The sequence below is a fragment of the Protopterus annectens genome, chromosome 6.part0 (assembly GCF_019279795.1).
Source record: "Protopterus annectens isolate FY-2018-M chromosome 6.part0, PAN1.0, whole genome shotgun sequence".
NCBI classification, from domain to species: domain Eukaryota; kingdom Metazoa; phylum Chordata; order Ceratodontiformes; family Protopteridae; genus Protopterus; species Protopterus annectens.
In genome coordinates this window covers 783,100,773-783,125,036 of record NC_056737.1, presented here as the reverse complement: position 1 = coordinate 783,125,036, position 24,264 = coordinate 783,100,773, and the positions used below count along the sequence as shown (strand labels likewise).

The following is a 24,264-nucleotide window of genomic DNA, read 5'->3' as shown; positions in this document are numbered from 1 at the left end:
TCATTTTTGACAGAAGAAGCCTTTAAAATCTTGGGAAATATCAGTGAAAAATTGCAAAATTTAATTTACAAGAGTACTGAATCCAGAAAAAGAAGGTATCATTCCTTTCAGACTCTGGTACCTATTCTTCCAGTATCGATGCTGATACAACTTTTCTTGCTGACAAAGAGTCAGAATCTGTTGTATGACTGGAGAGAGTTTACTAATGAAAGTGTCTGCCAGATATAAAATCAAATGGATACTTGCTTACAACCTTAGTACTGATGCTATATATCATGAAGTTGTGTCTGGCATGTTTCATATATCAGCATTTCCTAAGATAGTGCTAGAGATTATGGAGCCTGAGACATGGATTTCTATATTGGGGAGAAATTAGAAATTCCACCAGTAGCTAAGACTTTTCATTCCCGTCTTAACCCTGCTTGTACCAACTACAGAAACTTAGCATCAAAAATTGCCTAGTCTCATCCAAAAGGACTCCTCGACTTATATTAGCTCATACCAAAATATGCCAAAATTCAGAACGCTGTATATCTGTTTTAGACAAGAAGAGTCCTCCATTTCTTTACATCAGGATGTTTTTTGTTTTTAACCTTAAAGAGTTTTCTTCCCCTCAGTATATTATATCTGATCTTGACATTTCCTCTTTAAATCTTTTGAGCCTCCTCCTCAGGCTTTTAATCATTAGTTGTAATGATAACCATAACCTTAACTATAACCATTGTATGAGGAAGTTATAACTGGCCTTTTTTCCAAAATTTCTTTGGCAAAATGTACTTTCTATATTCAGATCATCCAAGGAAATGTGGAATAACAGTTCATAACATTTTGACTTTCAACCACTAGTTCATAGAGCAACTGATTTGTTGTAAAGATTTGATAGGGAAAATGTTTTTATTTTAATGTAAAAATGGATCAGGTTAGTTTGGCTGAACCACTTATGACTTTGGGGATTGTAGTACTCCAGGTATTCTTCCTTGTACATGAGGGGGTTGTTTGGCAAAATTTGGCAAGGAAATTTATGCTTCTAGTATGTTGGCAGTCCGAGTATAATTTAGATCCTATGTCATGCTATCAAAACACTGTTTTCTCTTAAATGCAGGCATTAAGATGTACATAGGATGCAGCTAATACTGTTTAAGAGATGCTTTGAAAGGTGTAGTCATATGCAGGCATGACTAGCTGTCACCCCAAAATTTGCCTGAAGACTTAAAATCTGAAATGCTTGACACTTTAGTTGCAGGAAAGTGTTTTGTTGTGTTCCTACTTCAAAACATTTAAAATATTTCAAGGAAATTGTGAACCTTAGGGAACTGTCATATACTTTTCATCTACTGTCTTTCCACATACTTTATTCCTTCTTTAGAAGATACTTAAATAGAACACCAAGTCATGTCCAATTACCTTGTAAATGGCTTAATGTATTGTAAGGCATCACACCAATAAAGTAGGTTTGTAGTTTGGTACCGATTAAAATTACCTATTATATAGGCTGATTAACATGTTTACTTTAAGTTGGTAAGAAGTCTAATAGAACATGCTTAATTAAAATTTTATATATTGATACAATGCATTCTTCTTTTTATAGGAAGTTTTACAGATGGACAAAATCAATGCATTTTTAAAGTTCCTTACATATGAAGGATTTATTTTTAAAGCAAACATGTACCTTCTAATTTTGTTTAAACTGACAATTTGAATCAGTGACTCTACTACTGCTGGAAAAATACTTATTGTGCATCTCTTATTTCCTGGCTGTAATTAAGGAGAGTTGATACATCTGCAGGCTGTGTCCGTGTTACTGTAGTATAACATAGTTTATTCATTTTATGACGCATGTTTTTATTGGTAATTTGGTAACTGGGTAGTTGGGCAGGTCAAAAGATCCTTTTCAGCTGCAATATGAGCTTGAGAAGAGCAATAAAATAAAATGAGACAAATGTAACAATTAAGAATGTCAGATGTAAAACAATTAAAAATTTACAATGCTTACAGTGCCAAAAGAGAATCATTTACATTATTTACAAAATGATTTAATCTGTTTTAAGAGAGTGGACATTGCATTACAATCAGAATGTAGTCAATATGTTATATATGTCAATGAAGCATTTAAAAGCAGCTTCTTGCTTGAAATGCTCTTTTAGTTTTATCTTGAGCTTCTCTAGTGAATTCTGAGACCTAACCTCTTTGGGGAAGGTGGTTCCAAGTGGCAGGGCCAATTTTGAATGTTCTTCCCCCAGTGGTGGTCTAGCAAGAGAAATCCCTTATTCATGGCTTACCCTCAATGTATATGTTAGACTTTTAGTAGAAGCAGGGTTTTTAATAGAGTACATATCCCCAAGGTACATGTGTAAGTACGTTTCCAGTACACAAGAAACAAGTGTATAAAACAGCATTGCCCATATTTATTTGCATAGGTAGACATATGTTTTTGTAGCTTTTGTGTTTTATCTGCCATAGTAACCATTTTATTTTATGAAGCATGTTTGGGATTAGAATTGAATTAAGGCCAAATAATTTCTTGGTTAATGGTAGTGTTATTATTAGCTCTTTATTCCTCAGTAAAAGCAGGAAGATGAGCTTAACTAACAATGCTTATATGTTTTGTCCAGATATTTCTCCAGAACAAAAGATGAAAATAAAACTGTTGTAATTTATTGGTTTTTGGTGTAGATACAGCTGGTAATTCAAAGATTCACTTCACTTGCTACAATAAAAATATATACTTCAGAGCTAAGGGCTTTACATGTATTTACTATTGAGTACTGTATCATTCCCTGACTTACAGTATAAAACAAAAGTATTAGTTTTGGTATTCCATTATTTGCTTAGCAGCATATCAGTATACAGCACTTTCTATGATGTCAGATCTCATATAAAATGTTTGGAGCAATTTAATAATGTTCATTAGACATTACTTCACATATCATGCTGGTCTTATTGACTTGTTCTTACTTAACTTTACTGTTTCTCTGTGGAAAACGTGACTCTGTGGAAATATATCCTAAAAAGTAATGTTTTATTGTTACAGTGGCTTTCTTCAAAGACAGTGCAGTTGCATATATGATTTAGCATAACAGTCGATCTTGGAAGAGAGTCACTGTAACTGTTAAGTTGCCTTCATTACAGCTTTTTCATAGGATCATAGGAGATTACTAAGCTATCGACCCAGAGGTAATTTTAAGCCTAGCCATTCCATCCCAATGTAATACCATAGAAATGCTAGTCAATACCAAAGATTGCATTTAGTGATGACTGCCCATGTCCAGGAGGGTTGCGGGTGCTATCGCCAGTAAGAATTTATGGTGCCCCATCCACTCGTCCAGGTTCCTCCTGAATAGTGTCATAAAGGTGCTCTGTTTCACGGGAATTGGTAGCCTCTTCCAAAGATGCGACAATCGTTGGGAGATAAATCTGTCCCTCCAGAATGTCCTATTTAAGTTGCAGGCCATATTTAGGTCCCTGGAATGGATAGCCCTTGTTCCGTTTGATATACGGATATGCAGCAAGTTCATTAGGTTTTGGGTCTTGGATTACTGTGTAGGCCATAAGTCTCCCCGAAGAAGTCTGTACAATACGGAGTATAGTGACAGGGACTTTAGTCGGCCTGTGTAAGGCAAATGCTGGAGCCTCTTAATCTTCTTTGTTAGAAACCTCTGAGGTCTCTCCATTTGCTGCATGTGCTTTGTACGTTACATGCCAAACAGGGCATTATACTCCATACTCAGTAATGGACCGGACAAGGAGCGAGTATAGAGAAATTATAACTTCTCTTGTTCTCAAGGCGATGCCTTTACTAATTGTGTGCTATGTAAAAAGCCTTTCTTACTACAGTAGGCACATGGTAGTCGACGTTAAGGTCACAGTCGACTTGTAATCCCAGATCCCTTACCACTTCATGGGTACTTAGGGTATTGCTGTTGATTTCAAAGTGTTAAGGGACATTGTTTGTACCAAAGGGAATGATGATGCATTCCTTTGCGTTCAGTTTGAGACCATGACTAATACACCAGTTGTTGGTCTTCATGAGACCCTTCTGGAGAATACTGACATCATTTGGGGAGTCAGTGATTGCACCGAGTTGGCAGTCATGTGCAAACTTGGTCAGCCCCAACCCCTTAGTTTTGACCTGAACTTCTGAGCAGTATATACCAAATGGTAGGGGGATCAGCACTGACCCCTGTGGTACCCCACTGGTAACAGGTCAGCTGGTTGATGTGGAGTCACCCACTTTGATAGTGTGTCCAGTGTGTCAGCCATTTAGCAGCCCATCTTACAGTGAAGGGGTTTACATTCAGTTTACTAAGTTTATCGGTAATGCCTGAATGTTTGATTGTGTTGAAAGGCTTTGCCAAGTTGAGGTATGCTGTTTGCACTGGTTTACCCTCGTCAATGGCTCTGGTCACATTTTTAAAGAAATCCACCAGATTTAACAGGCAGGATCTTCCCTTGACCAAGCTAAATTGGGTAGGATGCAGTGTTTGGAGGTCATCTATGTCTTTATTTATGAGGTCCATAATGATACGTTTGATGGCCTTACAGATGAGGCTGGTCAGGCTCATGGGTCTGTAATTCACTGGGTCTGTTGCTAGGTAACCTTTGTGGAGGAGAATAACTGTTCTCCATTCTGCAGGAACAAAGCTAGTGGTTACGCTATGATTGAAAAGAATACTTAATGGTAATGCTTGTTCATGTTTTAGCCTGTTTAAAATACAGCCTGGGGTGTCATCTGGTCCCATAGAGTCTGTGTTTTTTTGCTTGGACAAGGCATTGAGGACCTGCTTTTCAGATATGTAGGGTGGAGAGAGTTTGAGAGAAGGCTTGTGATAAGTTAGGGTGGGATAAGGGAGTGAAATTTTCACTAAACCTTTCCACTAGCAGGTTTGCTATCTCTGTGGCGTCAGAGTGTGTGATACCATTGGTCACTAGTTCTGCACATGCTTAGTTCCTACATTTTAGGCTACATATGTTCATAGGTTCATAGGTTAGTACTAAGCTAACTGCCCTTGTGAGCCATTTTAAGCCTAGCCAATTATCCCTTGTGAGACTCAAACCCTGCACCTTGTGTTTGTAAGGCAAACATCTTAACCATTAGGCCACCCTCCCAATGTAGCTGTAAAAGGCCTTATGGGTTATCCTTGGCTGTACTTGCTAAGTTTTTCTCAAAGGAGCCCTTAGAGGATTTGACAAGTTGTCTTATTTGCCTGTTGAAGCTAAGAAGGGTGCTTTTCCATTGCTGGGGCCTTGCCTTTGTTTTCTTGGATAGCAAATTTGTGCATTTATTGTAAAGTTTGCTGATGTTGGATGTCCAACATGGCAGCTTGTTTTTACTTGGGGATCTAGCCTTAATTCTTTCTGTTACAGCCAAGTTCATACACTTATGTCAGGACTTTAGTGTAAGCTTCAGCATAGTTACCACTTCCAGCTTGAGTTGGGGCTTGGAATGCATTTATAACTTCACCTAGGAGAATATAGTTTGTCATAGTAAAGTTTTTTAGTTTGATTTCACCTTTCTGAGTTCTGGTGTTAGTGCCAGCTTAAAGGTGACTGATTTGTGGCCAGTTTTAACTAATGAGGGTCCAACAGTTGTGGCTGTGCATCTGTTTGACATGTTGGTGAGGACCAGGTCTAGAGTGTTTGTTCCTCTTGTTGGCTATGAACAGTTTGTTCCTCTTGTTGGCTATGAACAATTTGTTCCAGGGCATTTGAATTAACAAAATCAAGGAACTTTTGCACTAGCGAGTTAGGGCTAGCATAGGTTTCCCAGCTGATGGTGAGATAATTGAAATCCCCCATAACCAGTGTTCAGTAAAATTTGGATGGTCTCCAGTTTGGTCAAGTAGACTTTGTGACCCATGGAGGGGGATCTATATCTGGCTATGACTTGAATGGGGGTCTTGCCGACCGTAACCCGGACTTGGAATAACTCCATGGATAGATGGGAGGTGAATTTATTTCTAATATAGATTGAAATACCACTTCCTTTGGTTTTACCATGTTCATTTTGTGGTCTGAAAGTGTGGAAGGCATTGTAGCCTTGCAAGGCCGGGGTACTCTCTGAAGCCTTGAACCAGGTTTCTGTGACTGCACAGACATCTACATCTTCTAGTGATAGACATGCTTCCAGGGAGCGTAGTTTTTGTTTTAAGCTGCTAGCATTTAGCAGCAATGACCCTTGTTTTGTTCTGATTCACTAATTTCATGCCAGTAATGCTGTTTTTGAGACCTTGCCTAAAAAGGCACTATGGAGTGGCAGGAGCCGTTGCCAGCAGCTGAAAGCCTAGAGGTGCCAGGTGCAAATGTCTCTGGCAAAGCAGCAAGGTTTGTCAACCATGGCTTCCCAGCCTGACAGGAACTGGATCCCCTTTGAATGACACCAAAAACTAAGCCAGTTATTGAAAAGAATCATTTTTTGTTTATACTGTGCGTCATTCTAGGTGAGGGGTAGTATGCTTCTCAGGGCTAGGGACACACCTGCCTGGGACACATACTCAGAGAGCTCAGCCATGTCTCTCATCATGTACTCCTATGATGCATGTCTCAGGTCATTCACACCAATATGAACTGTGACAGAGTCATAATGGTTCTTGTTACTGAGAAACCTGGGTGCATGTGTGATCTGATGAATCCTGGCAGCAGGCAGCTGACTGTTACTTTCCCTTTGTCCAGCCTGGTGAGTGGGACATTCGTGTGTCTCATTACTGAATCTCCAATGACAAGAAAATGTTTTTTGAATGTTACACCTGTAATGATATGGGCAAGTGCCAGCGTAATTAGCTGGAGTTTTGTAAAGAATGATATATCCTTTGAATATCAGACTGATTTATACAAGATGCCTTTGTTATAAATGTATTAGAACTGTGTCTCATTTGTATATCAAACTGATTTTGTACAGATGCTTGTGGTAAAATGTATTTGTGAGCTTTGCTTGTGTTGAAATGTATCAACAGTGCACCCTGCTGAAATGAAAAGAAATGTACTTGTATTTTTGTAGCTGAATTAAATATATGATCTGATGTTGTAAATCTTTATTCATTCCTCACTGATAGGACTTTGGTTCCGTCGTCACAACCGACGTGGGCGTTTCCAAGCTAGCGCCAGCCAAAAACTCTCAGCTAAGACCTACCTATAATGCCCCTCTCATAGTCTGTTCAGATCTCGTTTGCCATGTTCCTCGTCAGACATGCCAAGCCTTCTCTCTCAAAGCTAAGTGTAGAATTTTGTGTAATTTGTGTAATTTTCTCTCAGTGCTTTAATTTTTTATTCAGTCTTCATTAATTTTCTTCTCTCGTCTATACACTTGTTCTATTTCCTACCGTTTACCTTTGGTAGTTACCTTTTTACCATCGTTGATACTGTCCCACTCTCCTACCTTGGGTAGGCCCTCTTCTTACCACTTGTGCTGTTTCTAGGTCCCATTGTTGGTAGTCTTCTCTTTCTTTTATATATATATATATATATATATATATATATATATATATATATATATATATATAAAAACCTTTTTCTCTATCACTCTGCTGCTGTTTCCTTTTCTTGATTGGGGTTTAAGCAGTGCTGTTTATGTCAGCTTAGATTAGTGTCGTCATGTCAGAAAAAACTAAATTGGGGTTTAAGCAGTGCGATAAATGTGGGCGAAGATGCCCACCTCATACGGTCATGCTCTGGTGCATTTATTGTTTGGGCGTTGACCATATAAATGCATCATGTGATATTTGCTCTAATTTCAGTAATCACACTCTAGCTGAGTGCAAAAACAAACTGATTTTGAAAGATTTGATGAAAACGCATTTTTTGGAAGCTCTCTCTGGGACGGAGGTTCCAACACCTCCTAAGACTAAGAAACACAAAGAGAAATGGAGTCACTCGGTTCCTACATCTCCGTCTGTTCCGGAACTGAGTCGACACCAAGCTTCTCCAGTGCCTTCGGTGCAGGCCGTCTCAGCTCCGGGCTCTGTGTCTTCTCCCTCAGTGCCACCTCTGATTTTGACTTCTATTACTGTACCAGCTTTGGCACCATCATCTTAGGTGCTATTTTTGGTTTTGACACTGGCTTTGACTACCATACCTGCTTCAGCACCATCCCCAGCCACAGTGCTGATAGCTTATACGGCTCCACAGACAATGACCCCATCATTTTCAAAGGTTACACACCTTCCCAGAACCAGATATTCTCCAACTTACGACCCTTTTTCGGGGCACCAATTTAGCCCCTTTCTTGAAAGACTTGACTCTCCTTCAGCAGCCTCCTACAGATCCACCAGGAGCCTTTCAGAAGAAGATGTAGTGCGGGTTGTGGACCAGCTTCTGGCAGCAAGGGAATTGCCCACCCCTGTTAGGTCTTCCATCCCCTTTGGTATGGAACCTTTCACAGCATACTCACCAGTATATCCTCCTCTGGCCTCCTCCAAGGCCCTGGAGATACTTCAGTACAGATGACCACCCCGGTGCTGACTGTCTCGGCTCTGACTGCTGAGGTTCCCCTCTCAGCACTGATTACCCTTGGCACATCGGCTCCATTGGAACTGGTGCACTCTCGGAGCAGTATTTGGGCTGTTGACACTGTGGTTCTTAGTTCGTCGCCTATTTTTTTGCTGACACCGTCTATGTCCACGGCTCCACCGACAGCTACCAGGCCTCTCGAAGGTCCTCACCTGGAGGTGGGCTCCTCAGGGTGGGGGGTGACCCCGGTTCCAAGGTTGTCCTTCTTAGTTCCAGGCTCCCATCCCTCCTCAAGCGGGCCTACTTTCCAGGGTGATGGAGAGGGTCCTTGCCTCAACAGGCTCGCCATCAGCACCAATGGTAGTGCCATCAGCATCAATGGTAGCGACACCATAACCCCCCCCCTCTAGCATGCAGCTGTCCCAAACCCCTACTCTGGGATCCCGGGCACTGGAGCCGCAAGACCTTCCCTTGCAGGGAACTCTTTCTCCAGAGTCCTCCTCAGAAGATCCCACTGTGGAGCCACCCCAGAAGAAATAGTGTAAGAGTAAGCACCTTGATTCCCTTGAGGAATCTATCACGGAGGACACCGATTGCATTGAGGGAGAAGAGTCGCCACAGTCTCCCCCAGAAGACGTCTCATTTGGAGATATTCTCAAAATCCTCAAGCAGAGGAGAGACTGGAAGTCCCCTAACCCTTCTTTGGAGGAATCTGTGTTCTTGCAGGCCTTCTGTGCCCAGCCATCTACTTCCTGGGTGACTCCACCTGCGGATGAGCTTGTACAGCTGATTGTGCAGCATGCCTGGAAGGCCCTGGACAATGTAGAACCTGTCTCCCAGAGGCCGGACAAAATTTTATCCACCCCTGAAGAAGACCCATGGTCGTGGCGGCAGCCACCAAGAGGGAACTGGCAGAAGATAGTTCCACTGTTCATCCCCTGAGCAGGGAGTCTCGGGCTATGGACAGACTTGCAAAGTGGACCTACGCTTCAGTGACCTTTGCCATTTGATCTCTGAACTATCTGGCACACTTCACTCACCTCCAAAGAAAGGTAATGCCTGATGAGTTGAGTGACACTGTTGCCTCGCAGCTAGCTACCCTAGAATCTATCTCGAACTCCTCGAAATGCTTGATATCTCACACCACCAAGAGGGCAGCTCGAGCAGCCGCATCAGGCATCCTCATGAGATGGCATGCTTGGATGCGTTTGTGATTTCGCAGACCCCTTGAAATCTTGCTTCGTCAACGTGCCTGTCGACGAATCTTCACTCTTTGTTCCCAAAGTACGAGACACACTATCACGAAGTGAGCAAGACTGAAAGACCTTGTCTGCTGGGGGTATATGTTTGTTCACCCCCCAGAGATCCTATTCCAGGAACCAGAGGGGGAGGGAAATTGTGGGTCAAAAAGTCCCAAGGATCTTTTCGTGACAGTCATGGTGAGCAATCCCCCCAGGGCAGAAAAGGGCAACTCATCCGGAAGATGCCCCTTTTGGGGCAGAGTGGGTCCATGTAACCAGGGCACTAGAGATTCCTTCCCGGCCGACCCTACCAGTGCTCCTGAGCAGCGGCCCGATTGCTGGAAGCAGTCGTAGATTGTTTTTCTTTGCACCTACCAGCCTGGCAACTTATCACTGCCAATGCATGGGTGCAGAGAATAATATCCAGAGGCTGCCACATATCCCATTCGATCTTACTCCCAGACCTGTCAAATGAATCCCCGATGTTCTACCCAATCAGATTGAGGTAGCAGCCTTAGAAATTGAAAAGCTGCTAAGAAAAATAGTCATCGTGCCATTCCCACCAAACCAGAGAGGATCCGTTTTTTACTCAAGGTTCTTTTTAATGCCAAAAAAGACAGGGGACTGGAGACCAATCCTGGATCTCAGCCTACTGAACAGCTTTTATAAAACCTCAAAAATTCCGGATGGTCACGATACAGTCCATCCTCCCCTTTCTATAGTGAAGGACAACTTGATGTGCTTTATAGATCTCCAGGATGCATATTACCACATAAAGATGGACCAGCGCTCCCGGAGATTTCTCCTCTTCCGTCTAGGAGCTAGTCACTACCAGTTCAGGGTACTGCCATTTGGTCTCTCGACAGCCCCCCAAGTGTTCACCAGATGTATAGCAGTTGTAGTAGCTCATCATCGACTACAAGGAATCCAGATGTTTCCGTATCTAGACGAATGGCTCCTTACCACCACGACTAGGAATCTTCTCATCCACAGTCTCTCTTACACTCAAGGCCTTGCTCTTCGCTTGGGGATTACGAGCAACAAGGAAAAATCTCAAATGGCCCCAACAAAAACACTGGAATTATTGGAGCGATCTTCGACACAACATCCTGTCAAGCTTCCCTTCCTCCTCACAGGCTCTGAAAAATACTCCTCCAACAAACTTTTGTACCAGCACGCCTTCTGGGCTCTATGGCAGCAACCATTACCTTAGTTCCACTGGCAAGGTTGCACATGAGATTAGTACAGTAGCTCCTTTCATCACAATGGTTAATCTTAACCCATCCTCTTGACCACTTGGTACGCCTTGCAAACCTTTGCAAGAAAGAAATGCTTTGATGGATGATGCCAGAATCATATCTTTGGTGTTAACCGTTCTGCCTTCCTCAGGGTGACCACGGATGCTTCCCTGCTGGGGGGGGGGGGGGGGGCATTTCCAGGGAAAGACCATCCAAGGCACCTGCTCCCCCATAGAGACCAGTTTGCAAATAAATGTCCTGGAATTGAGGGCAGTTCTGTTACGATTGCAAGCATTCCATACATCCCTCCCTTCCAGGATCATTGCAATTCAATCAGACAACACATCAATAGTCTGGTATATAAACAAACAAGGCGGAACCAGATCTTGCACCCTGTGTCAGGAAGTCATGATAATTTGGCACTGGGCGATAGCTTCTAACCGCTTTCTTATGGCAACGCACATTCCTGGGAGTTTCAACCTTATTGCGGACAATCTGAGCAGGTACATCCTGATGCCTCATGAGTGGTCCCTCAGTCCTGTAATAGCAGATCAGATTTTCAGCTGTTGGGGCAGGTCTTACTGCGACCTGCTTGCTTCCCCTCTAAACTACAAATGCAGAAGCTTCTTTGTCCTGATCCCCCTCAGGAGGAGTCACAGAGGGATGTTCTGATGCACGATTGGCGTTCGGGTTTGCTATATGCCTTTCCCCCGTTTCCCCTCATCCTGAAATTCCTCCAGAAAGCTCAGAGGTTGAGAAGCAAAGTGATCCTCATTGCCACTTATTGGCCCTGTCAAGTCTAGTTTCCTTTCCTATGACCTCATCCGATTCACAGCCTGTGGATTCTGGATCAATCCCAAGGTCTGCCGTCTCACCCTCAGGGACTGATTCACCCCAATCTCCACAGCCTCAATCTCACAGCTTGGTTTCTCCACTTCCGATGATTGCCAGGCTACTGGATATTTCATCTCCTGTCCGTGAGATTCTTCTGGCTTCACACAAACCTTCCACCAGGAAAATGTATTCTAGTAAGTGGGCTAGGTTCTCTATATGGGCCAAAGATCATGGCATAGACCCTTTCTCTATGCCTGTTTAGAAGATCCTACAGTACCTGACTACTGTTCTACATGCAGGAGCTTCATCATCGACAATTACTGTACATTTAGCAGCTATTGCAAATTTTCACAGTGTATTCAATAATTCCTCTGTTATGTCATACCATCTGTGCAAAACTTTCTTGAAAGGAGTATTACATGTCAACCCCCCCCCCCCAATAGAACCTTGAGACTTGACTTTGGTGCTTCAGTCCTTAACAAGCCCTCCTTTCGAACCTTCTAATTCATGCGATATGAAATTTTTGTCTTGGTAGACTTTACTTCTAGTAGCCCTTACCTCGGCGAGAAGAGTATTGGAGTTGCAGGCCTTGAGTATCAAGAGACCTTACTTGATTTTCCACAGGGATAGTGTCTCCCTACGTACTGATCCATCCTTCTTGCCCAAGGTCATTTCTGGATTTTCAATTAACCAATCTGTTGATCTGCTGGTTTTCTTCCCTCAACATTCTAATAGAGGGGAGTACCTTTTGCATACCCTTAATATTCATAGGCAACTTTGTTTTTACTTAGAACTAAATCTTTCAGAAAAATGGATCAGTTGTTTGTGGCCTTTGCGGGACCCAGATTGGGTAAACCTGTCTCCAAAGTGACTCTGTCTTCTTGGTTAGAAACATCATTACCTTTATCTATCATCAGAATAAATTGTCTTTACCTTCCAGAGTAAAGGCTCATTCTACTAGATCGATGGCTACTTCTGTGACTTTTCATTCCAGACCCTGTATGGATGATATTTGCGCAGCAGCCGCTTGGGCATGACCACATACCTTTATCACACATTACAAATTGGATTTGGGCTCCAGGCTAGAACTTCAGAACATAATACTTCTACAACAATTAGTCATCACTTATAAAATTCTACATCACCCATCCAACACACCCATACTTAATAAACTCATCACCTCATATAAGAATCTCACTTCCCTTCGCTCAGCCAGTAAGCTTCTAGTAACTACTCTCAAATCCCACAATAAAGCAGGTGACTCCTTATTTGCCAACACTGTAGGATCATATTGGAACAAACTTCCCATACACCTGACCACCCTAGGCTCATCTCACCTTTTCAAAAAACAAATAAGAAACCACTTACAAACCCACTGGCTATGCCCATGCTCTAATCCTGACTGAGCTCAGCAAAATATTCCCCTATTTCTAGTTCCCCCCTTTTTTTGCACTCCTACTGGTTGTTCTCAACCTTTGATTATTCCCTATCCTGACCCACCTGCAGAACTTTTTTTCACTTTTTGCTCCTACTATATGCTATAACTACTCAATTTGTCATCTCTTCTTTTTCTAGCTTTATGCAAATCTCTTCTATGCTTATCTCGCCCCTATACTAGTGCTCTGGCAAAAGTTGTTCTATTCTATTCTAAATTGTAAGTAGTGTAATGTTCATTTGACTCTCTATCTGTCAGTTTATTTCAATTCTTCTCCCTTACGAGTCAGTCTTATTATAGCAATTTCTACTAAATAATGTTGCCTCTCCTTTGTTTTTTTTCTTGTTATAATACCTCTGCATTTCACTACACCAATAACAACTTTGTCCTTTATTTGCTTGTATGTGTACATTTTTTTTTTTGTTTGATTGGTTCTGTGTTGATTGTGATTTTGATTGTTGTTCTTTTTATTGTAATTTTACTAGTCTGCTAATGGAGCTTTTCTCCTCGGGCCTCTGCTGAAAATGGACAATGTATCCAGCCAGACTAGCCCGGTTAACAAATGTAAAATAAAAAAAATAAATAAATAAATAAATCTTTTAGTTCTATGGTGCTCAGGAATATCCTTCCTTAGGGCCACCCAGGACTCAAGTAGCTGGGGACTCTGTCCTGTCAGTAAGGAATGAATAAAGATTTTTACAACATCAGATAAAGAAGTTATATCTTACCATAACATTCCGTCTGTGTTGTAGATATTTATTCATTCATTACTTCCCGCCCTCCTTCGCCCTGCCTGGACTCCTGGTGTACTTTAGGATCTCCTGGTTTAAGGTATTTGTTCAGACAGCGCCTCCAACTGTCTCTTTTATTATCTCTATAATATAAGGTTGGGCAAACTCGATCTGAAGAGACTATGAGAGGGGCATTATGGGTAGGTCTTAGCTGAGAGTTTTTGGCTGGCGTGAGCTTGGAAACGGCCGTGTTGGTTCCGAGGACGGAATGGAAGTCCTATCAGTAATGAATGAATAAAGATCTACAACACAGATGGAATGTTATGGTAAGACATACCTTCTTTTTTAATAGAGAATACTGGCACAGCAGAGGTTAACCTTAAGAAAAAGTGAAATGTAAATGAGCTATTAATTCATTAAAGGACACCCCACAGTGCTGAATAGGACCGGAGTTGTTGGGTCTGAAGAAGAGCCTTTGTCCATTAGCTCAGTGAAAAAGAGGGAGAGGCCCCAGGCACTGCCATAAACATTTGGATGTTTATTGTGGCCATCTAGCTAAATTCCTGTTTCAGCTTCAAAGGGGAAATACTGTGACAACCTAGAATCAGGTGACCAGATGATGTCATTCTGCTAGCCTTCTTGGAAATTATATTTTAGATGATACAAAGAGAAATCTCAGAGTATTGAGTATTGTGTTTGGGAAGCCTGACTAGAAAGACCCTCACCCACAGTATCTTGCCTTGTGGTAATAAGTAACTTAACTAGGGAACAGTAAAATTCTCCTAGATTCAGTCCAGAATATAGGGAAGCTTAGTTTAGACTTTGTTTATCTTTATTTGTCTGAGTCCTACTTATCAGTGTTGTTTTCAATATTTCCTGTGATCTGAACTTTGTGGTGTACTGTGAATATATATATTTGGTATTTTCATGTACATTTATTTATTAATTAATATATTTAAAACTTTTATTGTGGTTGATCCTTGTAGAAAATATTTAATCTTTGAGAGTGCTTATATTTATTTTGTGACACTGTGTGGGCCACTCCAGAAGGCACAGCCATCTTGGTGAACTACTGCCATTTGTATTAGTATTAACATTACACAGTATAACTGGATACACTTTGTAAGAGCCTTACAGTAACTGACTGGTGCCAGTGCATCTACCGTATAGTCTGGGCAAAGCTGGTAGAGTGGACAATCTGTGCTAGCCTTTCCCGTGTGTGTGTGTGTGTGTGTGTGTGTGTGTGTGTGTGTGTGTGTGTGTGTGTGTGTGTGTGTGTGTGTGTGTGAGAAAATTAAATCTTAGTGTGTGTGTCAGCTACTTTGGGCAGGGACACGAAGCACTGAGTTTACAGAGAGGGTGCTGGGGGACTTGGCTTGGACATTCAACTGATGACCTAACCCTGCAGCTGTACCAGTGGGGTGTCTTATTGGGGACCTGGAGGGAGACAGATATAGAGACATCCAGAACCCGGGCTGAGTGTGTTCCCTGTATGCTCTTAAGGAAAATTGTACTTGATGCAGAGAGGTCTGGATCTGGAAATACTGAGTGTATCCATTTGTATTCCATGTGCATGTCCTTCTCCAGTATCAGTGGTGAGGATTCAGGTTCCTTAATTACTGGCTGAGTGTGGGGATGACACATATTGGTGGCCCTCGCATATTGGTAGCAGTGGTGGGCATCACAACGCCTTTCGGGCTTGATGGGTGAAACACTGGTGTTGCTATGTCAAGGGTGCTGTGGTTACTGTGTTAGTTACAGTAGTCTTGTGTTTTGTAGGTCTCTGGTGTTTCGGTATGTTTTTCAAGAGAAAGTCTGCATATGTAGATTTTTCTGTTTGATGCACACTATGTGTGTGAGTAGTGCTACTATGTGCATATGTAGTGGTGGGTGAGTTGACCTTTTATGTGTTACTGTTTTGACTGCGATAGAGCATGGATTCAAGATTCAGGTGTAGATATCTCTCTCACACTCTGTACTACAGTAAGTTATTAGTAGAGGGTTTGTACATGAGGCAATTGCTACACAGCCACAAGAGACCCAAGTCAGCAAGACTGGCAGGAGAAAAAGGGTATTCCAAGTGTCCGTAATGCTGGGTTGAAGACTGTTTCACTAGGGGTGGCTTTTCATAATCTATCACAGATGAGCTCAGTGCATGGATATTTCTGCCTTTTTTTTTTTTTTTTTCATCTTTTGCTGGCTGTTTAATAGGTTACAGCTTACTAGCAGTATTTCTTGACTGGGAAAACACTAAGGATGAGGCATATGCTAGTGTGCTACAGTTGTATCTAAGGGTTAAATTGTTTAATTTAACTGGCTTTTGCGCACAGCTGTGCAGCAGTTTGCTATGCTGCACGATGCGCAAACAAGCAGAAACCTGCTCAAATGCAGGCCTAAATACCAGAAGCTAAAAACTTGAAAAAACTTTAAAAAGATTCAAAAGGACCAATGAGGATGCTTATTCCAAGCATAGACCAACCTCCCTTTACCAGTCAGGACCCAGTTAGCACAGACCTCTCACTAAAGTGCAGATACATACTTGGAGAAATATTTCTTCCTCAAGATTATAAGTAACTAAATTACAGTATCCAACTTGTAGACCAGTAGCTATTATTTTTGACCTAACCTTCAGGGTCATTTAACTAAACTGTATCCTAATGTAAAATTTTGAGAGTCCCTTTTTTATGTGTGTGTGTGTGTCTAATATATTTATATCTATGTCTATATATATATATATATATATATATATATATATATATGTACACACACACACACATACACACACATTCATGTATGTATGTGTCTATATATATATATATATATATATATATATATGTATATACACACATACACATTTATTTTTGTAACTTCTTTTAGTCATTGTGTAAATCAATTTTTTTCAGGAGACGTAAATGTTTATTTGCTGCTTCTGTGCAGTGACTGAAGTCCATACATTTAGGTCACTGATTTCTCCATTTAATGTTTTGATTTACCATTGCTGTACCTATTCATTGAAGGCAAAGTGTAATGGTAACTATACGTGAACCTAGTTGTACTTTCTCAATGGAACTCTGCAGAATTTTGAGCACGTGCTTTTTCATGGTAGATATTCTGCAGTAAGTATTTTGTAGTCTGAAAGTAGTCAGAACAGCCTTATAAACAGAATAAAAAGATAGCAAGCATGCTGTTACAACAAGGGGTAAAACTATTGTGCCAAGTGTATTTCCATTTACTTTCTTGTAGTTTGTTTACTCTTTGATAATGGATTGGTGTGTACATCGTCTACATGCATGTAGTGAATGATCTGTTGAATCCCAACAAAGTATTTTTGGGTAACAGTTTCAAAGTATTTTTTCTGACAGCGACTGTTTTCTGTTCTCAGTAACACCCTCCATAGTGAGTAGTTGAGAGAATGGGTGAATAATGATCCTTCCTTTACTTAACCTGAACGTCAAAGTTAGAGGGACATTTAAGAAATCCCCTGGATAGTTCAGGACTAACTGTTGCTCTCCACACTGCTGGGCATTCTTATGACAAGTTATATTCCAGTGTGAACATGATTCAATTTCTGAATTCCTGTGGCCTCAGGCCTCAGAGCTTTGAATTTGAATTTCATTCATATTTTACACTGGCATTTTATTACTGAAATTACTTAATGGCTATAATATTTTTGTGTGAAAATTAATTGGGAAGAGAATTACTACATTTCTGCATTCTATTATGCTGTATGTAGGTAGTGCTTTTTGCCCCTTGTGTGTTTAAAGGCACTGTGTTGGATGTACAATTTGTAACTGTTAAGTAGTTTGCCTGGCATGTCACTGTATGCTTGTATTTCTAGAGATTCAAATTATTTTTTTCTACAGAATTGATTAATGGTTGGCACAGTGAAATTGATTACATAGCTACCAATGACAGATGTGTAATTTTGAAACACAGCTCAAAATTAGAAGTATGGCAAATTTTAAAATAATTCAATTATTGTTAACAGTATGACCGAATTAGAAAAAGAAATCAACACACTGAGAAGTGGACTAAAAGCTGTGGAAAGTGTAAGTATTCATTTAACATTTTATATTCCATATTAAATTGTTTTGTGTTTTTATTTTAATCTTGGGACAGTCTGGAATGGAAAGCTCCTGGATATTTTTCCTTACTTCCTTCAGAGCATTAGGCATTTCCTTCTAGCATTTTGTGTGTCCTGGTTTCCTCTTCTCAGCCTTTGATGACCTGCAAGAGATATTTTGTTTCCACATCCTGATCTTAGAAACGGAGATGACATGATGAAATAACAGTCTGCTCCAAGCTGCTTGTCTAGTAGAGGTATTGTTTACAGCAGTTACACTTAAAGATGCAGCTGGACTCCTCTCAGTTTTTTTTTTTTTACATCTGCATTTACAGGAAGTATCTGCTAATTTGTAGGTCTACATAAGCTTTTCTGATTTTATGACAACTTTTAATTTTGTTAGCAGTTTTAAGTCTTGGGAAAATGTATGTTTGAGATTTATTTAGTTACCTTTTCCTTGGTTGAAAAGCTCCTTTGTAGGAGTAATGTTATCAGCTTCTTTGACAATATGCGAGTCTTTTTTTTTTTTGTTGTTGCCTCCTAGCCCTTTCAAAGCTTAAGTCCGTTACCCACCAAGTTACTGTCCTGTTTCATCATCTGAACTGTGTGGGAGAGCCAAGTACTCCAATGATATTTCCCAGCTTTTATCATCCATTCCCAGGATGTGCATGTGCGGTGATAACATTTTTTTTAACAGTGAATTGCATTCCCCAATCCTCATATCTGACTGCTGATATCTCACTGCTATGGTCTCGTTCTGTACTAGATAGATTATGGGCTTTAGCATCACAAACTGGATGTTGGGACAGTCCTATCTTGCATTTTTGAGGGCTAAAGCTCTGAGCTGTTAATGGGCTGCTGCTTTTGACTTACAAGGTTTGATTCCTTCCACCTTCATTTGTCTGCTGTATGACTGAGCAAATCACTTAACTAGATAGTGCTTCCATGTTGTCTCCGAAAAGGGTCAATTTGTCCAGTGTGCTCACCTGGTCAACAAATAAGAAAAAATAAAAAAATAAAAATCACACTCCAAAGCTGTTTTGATTTGCTACATGGTGAGGCACTTAGCTTCCTAGCCCCCTGTATCAGTGGGCATCCACTCCTTAATTATTGCTTTTATATGTTGTAAACCAGAGTACATCTCACATTTCTTTTCTCTTACTACTGTCCAGTATATTTCAGAGTTCACAAGTTTGTGGAGCTGTTATGGTTTGTGTTATGTAAGTGTAATTCATCGCTGTTTCAACTTAACTTGGTAAGAGGTGGCTAAATGTTTGAACCATACTGACATTTCTTGTTAAAAAAAATAATCAGTACATCATTGCAGAATAGTCATTTATGACATAGGCACTTATATATTTATATAAATGGAAACAAACCATATTGAAATTTTCAGTTGCAAACATTGTGCATCACATATAATCTACTATAAAGTCATTGTCATTTAAACATTACATAGCTCATTAAATTCATACCTTACCTTAAACCTCATTCCTCCTCCAAAACATTCTCCATGTATTGTTCCCATAATTCTCATTTTTTTCTATGTAATTTGCTCATACCCTTTTCTAAAGATCCAACTTCTAGTGCTCTTGTCTCTTACTGTATTCACTGCTTCTAGAACGGTTGGTTTAGACTTTGATTTCCATTTTCTAGTAGTTGCTTTTTTGACAACTACCAGAATTAAACTGAGCAAGGCATTAGTATGTTTAGGCAATTCCGATTGTGTATCAAAAAAATAATTTCCTTTGTTACACCTATTTGCTCACCTAGTATTTTTGACAGAGTAGTCTGGGGGAATTGTTAAAGTCTAACCACTTATTACACTCCCAAAAAATATGTTCCCAGTTACCTCTTTGTCCCCATCACACCCCCAATATTTGCAATCTACTTGAGGAAAAATTAATTGGCATCTGCTTGGGGTATAAAAATACCTATGCAAACTCTTCCAAGCAAAAATATCCAATCTCTCTTCCCAATCCTTTCTAAACTTCTCTGATTGATTCCTGTAGTTATCATACAGTGTTTTATATGCCCGATTAATGATCCCTTTTTAACAGCAGCTTCTGTTCTAGATTCTACTAAAAACTCTTCCAGTGCAGATCTTTCAGTTAGTACCCCCCTATTACTTTTTCTTTGCCTATACTCTGATATCAAACCTTAGTAGAGAAGTCCATCTCTAGCCTGCAGTCCAAATGTATTATTGGCCTCTTCCCATTCTATTACCTTTCCTTCTGTAATTATTTTCTCCTAACACCTTGGTTCCTTTGCCAGTTTCTCCAATAAATTCCAGACCCCTCTTGTCTGTTCTCTGTACCCGTAATTGCAGTCACCCTCTCGGTAGATCCTCTTTTTCTCCATTCTCTTGTTGGCTTAGTTCTTAGGGTACTTTCTGCTGCTTTATGAATATAATAGTCTGTATGGTTATTGTTATTCTCCTTAAGCGACGGCACATAAAATCCCAGTCTTTCATTATTTCTTGAGCTTCCCCATTTCGTCATCATCCCTTTCCATTTTGAGTTATAGCTTTTTGCATGTGGCATGTACAGGAGCCTTAACTGTGTAGCTTTGAAATACCCCTTCAAATCAGGTACTCCCAAATCACCTTGTTCTGTTGGAAGGCTCGATTTGTCCCACTTGACTGTTGCCCTCTTCTCCTCCCAGATAAAATCCTTCAACTTTTATTAATTGCTGTCCACAACTTCTCTGGTTGATAATAATTTGCATGACCTATGTATAAAACTAGAGAGACTAAAAGCATTTCTCTGATTTTTATCTTACTATCCATATCCATAAAACAGAGCTTCCAGTTTCTTAGTTTTTGTATCGTCTTTTGTTTAGTCTCTTCCCACATATCCTTAGCTTCCATAACAGAATGCTGTTTAACTCATACTCCTAAATACTTCATTTTATCATGTCTCCATAAGTATGGGTGTTGCTGAACTGAATATTTTTGTTCAGAAAGAAAATAGTTTTCCAGATTTGGTGTCTCCTTTATGACTTTAGAATCAGGTGGCTTCTTTAGTTATTTGCATTACTTGAACTTGATTTTTATCAGGTGTTAAGATTTCACAGATTGTTTTGCATTCTATATTTGATGCAAGTTCTTGTACATGTCCAAGTTATTTCAGCTCCTGTCCTTCCTGGACAGCAGACAAACATTAGATTTCTGCTTGACTGTGTGGCATGGGGGGGGGGGGGGTAAACATGCAGGATGAAACTCACATAACCCGTATTCAGTTTGCAGCATGGGGGTTGAAATATCCAGGCAAGAGGAGGATGAGAATAACCAGCTAGTAATGGCTCTGTCATACAGGCTGGAGGGAGGAGGTTCAATTCACTGATCAGTTGACATTTACAGGTGTATGGCCAGTGCTGTATGGCTTACAATGGCTCTGTGGAGTGGTGTACTGCATTGGCAGGGGCTTGGCTTCTGTGGTTGCATGCATGCATATTCTGCAAGCAGCTGTCATGGAAGGTGCAGCTGTCTGCAGGCAGTGTGTTAGAGCTCAAAGATGACAGCTTCCAGTCTTGGCTGTCTTGATTCTTGTCCCAGGGGAACTAATGGGCCAAAGTGCTTTCTTCACTGGGGAGCAAATGGGTCAGTAGGGTGTAACTGGGGGAGGGGGGAGCAGGGCTTGAGTGATCAGCACAGCACTGGGAAAAATGAGATCTGACTCTTCTATAGCATACTCAGTGGGGCTTCATTCTCCATTTTATCTAGAAAAGTAGATCACCTCATTTGAGAAGACTGGTTTAGATTCTTGCTGTAAATATCTTAAACCTTCATATTCCAGTATTCAGCTCCACCAGGAGATCAATTCCTTTAACAGAATTATGACTTTTGTTTTTTTGCCATTTGGATTATTCTTAGTGGCCTAAATTTTGTCAGACATTTGGTGGCAATGAATAACAGCAGTATGTTAATCTGTGGCTCTGTGCATAACAAGATAGTTACTTTTGGAAGACAGTCAAAAGATTTGGGATTATGGGGAGCACTCTCCTGTCATTCTCATGATAGTAGATGTTCTGAAATTGTTCTCATTCTATCGCAGAATAACTAAGCAGAGAGTTTCTCTTCTATTGCCGTTTAGTAAAGTTGGCAGTTATGTGGTCGAGGTTTGGAAGCTTACAGTTTCATAGGTTGGTACTGGGCTATTTGCCCTGGAGCCTATATAAGCCTAGCCAAATGGTACCCTGGCTTTTGCCACCCAAGAAAATAATTTTCTTGTGCCCCTGTCAAGCAGAGCCACAGAAGTGATCCCCGGGGTGAATTTCCTATCTCCCATCCAATCAAGATTTTTCTTGAAGAGTGCTAATGAGGAGCTTTGTTTGATATAGATAGGTAGTTTGTTCCAGAGTATGGGAAGTCTCTGGGGAAGGAATCTATCCCTCCAGCATGTTCTGTTTATTGTGGTGACAAGGTTTAGGTCCCTAGAGCATGTAGCTCGGAGGGATTGGGATTTCTTTAAGTGGAGCATGTCCAACAGTTCTGGGTTTGACATAGCTTTGTATGTTAGGCAGAGATCGCATCTGAGTAGGCGATATGCGACAGAGTAAAGCTGGAGTTTTTTGAGACAGTCTGCGTAGGGCATCTGTTTGAGGCCGGTAATCCTCTTTGTGAGGTATTTCTGCGGCCTTTCCAGTTGTTGTAGATGTCTTGTGAGGTACATACCAAAAGGGGCGTTGTACTCTATAATGGGTCTAATGAGTGATGAGTATAAGGGAACAATGACCTCTTTTTTTCTTGGATGAGAAACCTTTTGTAATGAGGTGTGCCATGTAGAAGGATTTCCTGACTACTGTGGCGATGTGAGTATCAAAGGAGAAACTACTGTCCACCTATGTCCCAAGGTCTCTTATTAGACTTTCGGCGTTAAGTAGACTACCACCTATGTGGTAGTTCATGGGTACAGAGTTTTTACCAAAAGGGATGACAATGCACTTTTTGGCATTGAGCTTGAGGCCATGGCTTTGACACCAGGCATCTGTCTCAGTGAGGCCCTTTTGTAGGATGTCCACATCGTTAGGAGTTTGGATTATGACTCCTAGTTTTTTACAGTCATCTGCGAACTTTGTTAGCCAAAGACCTTCTGTGTTAGCCTGTACTCCAGAGAAGTAGATACCGAAAGGAGAGGACCTAGGACTGAACCCTGTGGTACTTTACTTGTCACTGGTCTGAAGTTGGATTTAGAGTCTTCTACTTTCACAGTGTGGGTTCTGTCAGCGAGCCAATTGGCAACCCATCTTGTGACATAGGGATTTATACCTAGTTTAGTGAGTTTATCTATAATTCCAGAGTGGGGGATGGTGTTGAAAGCCTTGACGAGATCTAGATAGGCTGTGTGGACCACCTTACCCTAATCTATGGCTTTGGTGACTGCTTCAAATAAGTCTATCAGGTTTAGGAGACATGACCTGCCTTTTACAAACCCGAACTGGGTAGGGTCCAGAGTTTGGAGATTACCAGTGTCATTGTTTATAAGTTCCATGATGATACGTTCCATAGCCTTGCAGACCAGGCTCGTCAGGCTAATGGGGGGGCGGTAGTCCCCAGGGTCCGTGGTGGCTCCCCCTTTGTGGATTGGGATAACCATTGCTGTGCGCCATTCAGTGGGCACAAAGCCTGAGGTGAGGCTATGATTGAACATGGTACTTAGGTGGGGTGCCAGTTCATCCTATAGTTCATGTAGGACGCAGCCTAGGATGTTGTCAGGTCGCATGGATGCTGTGTTCTTGGCTTTGGAGAGTGTGTTTTTACCTGTGCAGCCGTGATTACAGGAACTTTGCATTGTTCTGGTATAGAAATGGGCCCTTTAGGGGATGAGAGAGGGGTAAAGTTAGCACTAAACCTATCTGCCAGGATGTTGACAATATCAGTTGGTTCTGTATATTTAGTGCCATTGTGCTGTAACTCAGAGCAGATCTGAGAAAGTAAGAAATGACTTACAGTTTCAGAGCAGTCCTTGGTCAATTGTGATTGTTTCTTAACACATACTTGTCTTGCTTTGGGTCATTAGCAGCAGTACAAAGAACTGCCTGCTCACACCCTTGTTCCCCCCCTCCCCCTTCCCTGTTTATTACCTTAAGACAATCCCAGAGTTAATAAATATTACCTGTGGCAGGCACCATTTGTAAAATTACAATCCACTCTGCTACAGGCCCCATGAAGGCTCAGTGTCTCTCCAGTAAGTGTTTTACAACTGTAAATGCCTATTTATGTTGAATTGTATTAGACATTTTACAACTGTATATGTTTGTTGAATTGTGTTAGACATCT

The 24,264-nt window shown here is 41.0% G+C and overlaps 1 protein-coding gene across 4 annotated transcripts in view; it reads left to right on the top strand.

Annotated features, from left to right (window-relative positions):
• The window catches only part of DAAM1 (dishevelled associated activator of morphogenesis 1), a 3,124,549-nt gene that overhangs the window by 2,933,177 nt on the left and 167,108 nt on the right, over nucleotides 1-24,264 (top strand). For all 4 annotated transcript variants that reach the window (XM_044074460.1, XM_044074457.1, XM_044074458.1 and 1 more), the window contains one exon: nucleotides 17,910-17,970. In XM_044074460.1, coding sequence (XP_043930395.1) covers nucleotides 17,910-17,970 — 61 coding nt within the window. The remainder of the gene's footprint in view (nucleotides 1-17,909; nucleotides 17,971-24,264) is intronic.